General features: G+C 56.4%; 1 protein-coding gene across 1 annotated transcript; it reads left to right on the top strand.

The window, feature by feature from the left end:
• The first annotated feature begins 960 nt into the window (after positions 1–960).
• On the top strand, positions 961–2,302 carry LOC123107370 (uncharacterized). The gene is made up of 3 exons (XM_044529354.1): positions 961–1,404; positions 1,492–1,845; positions 1,961–2,302. The coding sequence occupies exons 1-3, from the start codon at positions 1,399–1,401 to the stop codon at positions 2,015–2,017; spliced, it is 417 nt and encodes a 138-aa protein (XP_044385289.1). The 5' UTR covers positions 961–1,398; the 3' UTR covers positions 2,018–2,302.
• The last annotated feature ends 830 nt before the right edge of the window (positions 2,303–3,132 follow it).

Below are 3,132 nucleotides of genomic sequence, written 5' to 3'. Positions count from 1 at the left end.
CTATACAAAAGCATCTAACTTATGGTAGACTGGTAGATGACCGAGATTGGTGACCAAGGCGGGATGGCCCCAACAGCCAAGAAGAGGGCTACGGGGAACCTCCGCCGCCGCATACCTCTCATCGGGCTTCGTCCGGCGACAGCACCGACGGCGGGAGGGGAGCACGAGGGAGGAGTGCACAAAATGGGCGCACGCGCACACAGACACGCACGCACGCACAATTACTGTTTTTGAAATCAAGTTTTTCTAGGTCGTTCGTCAATGTGTTTCACCATGAAACTTTGAATACTGATTTTGGGAAGAGAAAAATAAGCATGCGCGCTAGCGCCGGAGGACTAAAAGGCATTTCTTCGGTCTGTCCTTGCTAAACAAGTCTGAAACAATGTAGCTGCCCAAACCGTGCAATTTTCGCTAGAGCAAAGCCCTACAATACTTTTTGGAGTATTCCATCTCCATTTTGAGAGTAAAATTTTCCATCGTTTATAGAGTTAAGAGCATCCAACGTTTACGATAGGTGTACTCACTCATTTGAATGCTACCTCGAGTGACACAATCCGAGATTCCGAGCCACACTTGTCGACACCGGAGCAGAAGCAATAATAATACAGTAGTAGTACAAAGCTTGCGGTAGAAGCCATCTTGTCAAAGCGTGTTACCGCCACACCTCGGAGTCATTCGGCCAGCAGGGCGTGCCAGCTTCGCGACGCTCACTCCGATTTTCTAATAATCGGCCGGCGATGATGCCGAAACACCACAGCACGGGCGCGCGACAAGAGGGCCGCGGGGGTCAGCGGCGAACCCGGCGACGACATGCAGATGCAGCGAGCGTCGAAAAGGAACGGCGCCCGATGCGCGCGCAGTAAAAGCCCGCGCGCCAAACGAGGGACCACGGCCGGCCGGACAGACAGGCACTGCTCTGCCCGTCGATGCCTACTACTAGCTCGCCTGCCGCAGGCTACAGTGGGCTAGCTGCAGTGCTCCTACCCCGCTGAAAAGGTCCGGCCTTCCATACTGCCCCCTCTCTCCCTCTCTCTCCCTTGCTCGCTCGCTCGCTCTTTCTCAAACCTCGCCGGTCCCGAACCCGAAGCCCCATTCCTCACTTCAACGCCGCGCACCGGAGCGCGCGCCCGGCTTGCCACTCTGACCGGCGTGGCTGGCGCTCCGTTGCTCCCCCGGCTCTCGCTATAAATATAGTGCACGCGTGTCCAGCTAACCAGCCAGCCAGCCATTGGAGGAGGTTCCATTTCCTCTCTGTTTTGCTCTAAACTTCGATCCACCCCGACCGACCGACCGACCCCAGCGTCGTTGCCTCTCTTCCTCTTCTTCTTCCTCTTCTTCTTCTTCTTCTTCTTCTTCTTCTCTAGCTCGTTCTGTCTCCCCTGCCCCGTGCTGAGCCAGATGGAGGTAAGGCATCCCATACCAGTGCCAAGCTCGTCGAGGATCATGGGTGTGGTGTTCATCCTTGTGGTCGGTCTGTTTCTGGTGTTGCAGAAGGCGAGGAGGCCTCAGGTGCCGGCGTTCGGGGAGTGGAACTACTACTACCACTACGACGAGCCGGAGGCGGCGTGGTACGCCATGCCGGAGCCGCAGGCCTGCAGCGACGTGTGGTTCAAGTACTCGCCGCCCCCGCGCAAGCCCGCGCCCACGCCCAAGAAGCAGCAGGCGAGGAGGAGGCGGCCGGCGGGCTGCGACGGCGTGTCCGGGGCGCGTCAGAGCGCGAGGCCGTCCTTGGACGCTGCTGCAACGGCCAAGGGCGGCGCCTCCAGGCGGGTGGTGCGGCCGGTCGACGCGGACCTGTACCAGGTGCCGCCGCCGGAGTTCACCCCCAACCGGCGGCCAGTTAAGGTAGAGCACGCACGTACGGCCTCAGAAAAGAACGTGTAATTACTGCTGGAACGGGTTTCTTTAATTGTTTGTCGTAATGGTTGGAACTTACTGACTGATCTCTGTTTGAATGCAGGTTGCGCAGCAGAGGAGGAGCCTGTGGATGATGGGCTGCCTGGGCTGCGTCGCCTGAAGCCCTCAACCTATCCCGTGCTGACCAGACACGGTCACTGGATGCTGCGTGTTCATACCGTAGCAGTAGTATTTACATTTTTCACTTTCACTTTCTCTTGTTGGTAGTAGTTTTTACTACGTTTTCGAGTTGGAGTTTTTATCTTTTTTGTGCGATGTGGGTAAACTAGGCATTAACATTTCGACCTTCTACCCTGTTTGTGTAATACGGTGAGGTTTCGTTGTGAATGCAACGTCTCTGCGGTAGCACGTTGGTACCACTACCACTCTTCATTAGCCTGAAAAAGCACGATGTCTACTTTTCCGATCAAGTTTAAGTTGCAAGCAAACGAGCTCTGACAGCACATTGCATTGCACTTGCACGAGAAGACACGGCGACTTTTGGGTCCGGGCTTGGCCCTATGCATCCCGGGGTCGTGTGCCCACGCCAGTCCACTGTATCAGCGACCGCAATAGGCAATGGGTGCTCATGAGCGGCTGTGCATGCAGCATGCGGGGCCGCCAGGCCTGATGAGGCCTGGTACCGGCATTGATACGTGGTGCAGTTGGACGTTTGCGAAGCCGGCTCACGCGTGCCTACCGCTTGCGCAGCGCAGAGATAGTTCGAGCATGGTCAAACCGTCACAGACGGAAAGCTCATGAGCTTGCGCGGCCATTCCTTCCTGGCTGCGTGCCCGTGTTTTCAGCGTCAAAGGGTTTTGAGCTCTGAGCGAGGTCAAAGGGTCAAAGACGAAAAGCGCATGGCTTGCTTGTTGTGCGGCCATTCCTGGCTGGCGCTGGCGGCGTGCGATTCAAGATGAGGCGAGGGGTTCAGGTTCACATCTGAGCGAGGTCAGGCCGGGCGGGAAAAAGCTCGAGAGATGAGCGCCGTTGCCTGTTGGTGTGCGCTGCGCAGGCCGTGGTGGGAAGCGTTCACATGATTGCGACGGTGACTTGGACGTACAGCCCTAGGCCCGAGCTGACGAGCTATATGCATTTTCCGTTCTTGCGTCGGCCAAATCTTTGGATCGAAGTTCAAGAAAATATACTAATCTTTGGATCAGAGACCGGAGGGACGCTTAATAATTGTTTTATTTTTGCGGGGAATGCTGTTGCCCTCCGGGTTTTCTCACGCAT

The sequence above is a fragment of the Triticum aestivum genome, chromosome 5A (assembly GCF_018294505.1).
Source record: "Triticum aestivum cultivar Chinese Spring chromosome 5A, IWGSC CS RefSeq v2.1, whole genome shotgun sequence".
Taxonomy (NCBI): domain Eukaryota; kingdom Viridiplantae; phylum Streptophyta; class Magnoliopsida; order Poales; family Poaceae; genus Triticum; species Triticum aestivum.
This window is presented reverse-complemented; position numbering and strand designations above follow the sequence as displayed.

Excerpts from the sequence above, each read along its gene's own strand:
- LOC123107370 (XM_044529354.1), top strand. Across the intron at positions 1,846-1,960 it reads CCAACCGGCGGCCAGTTAAG|GTTGCGCAGCAGAGGAGGAG; the intron begins GTAGAGCACGCA and ends GTTTGAATGCAG.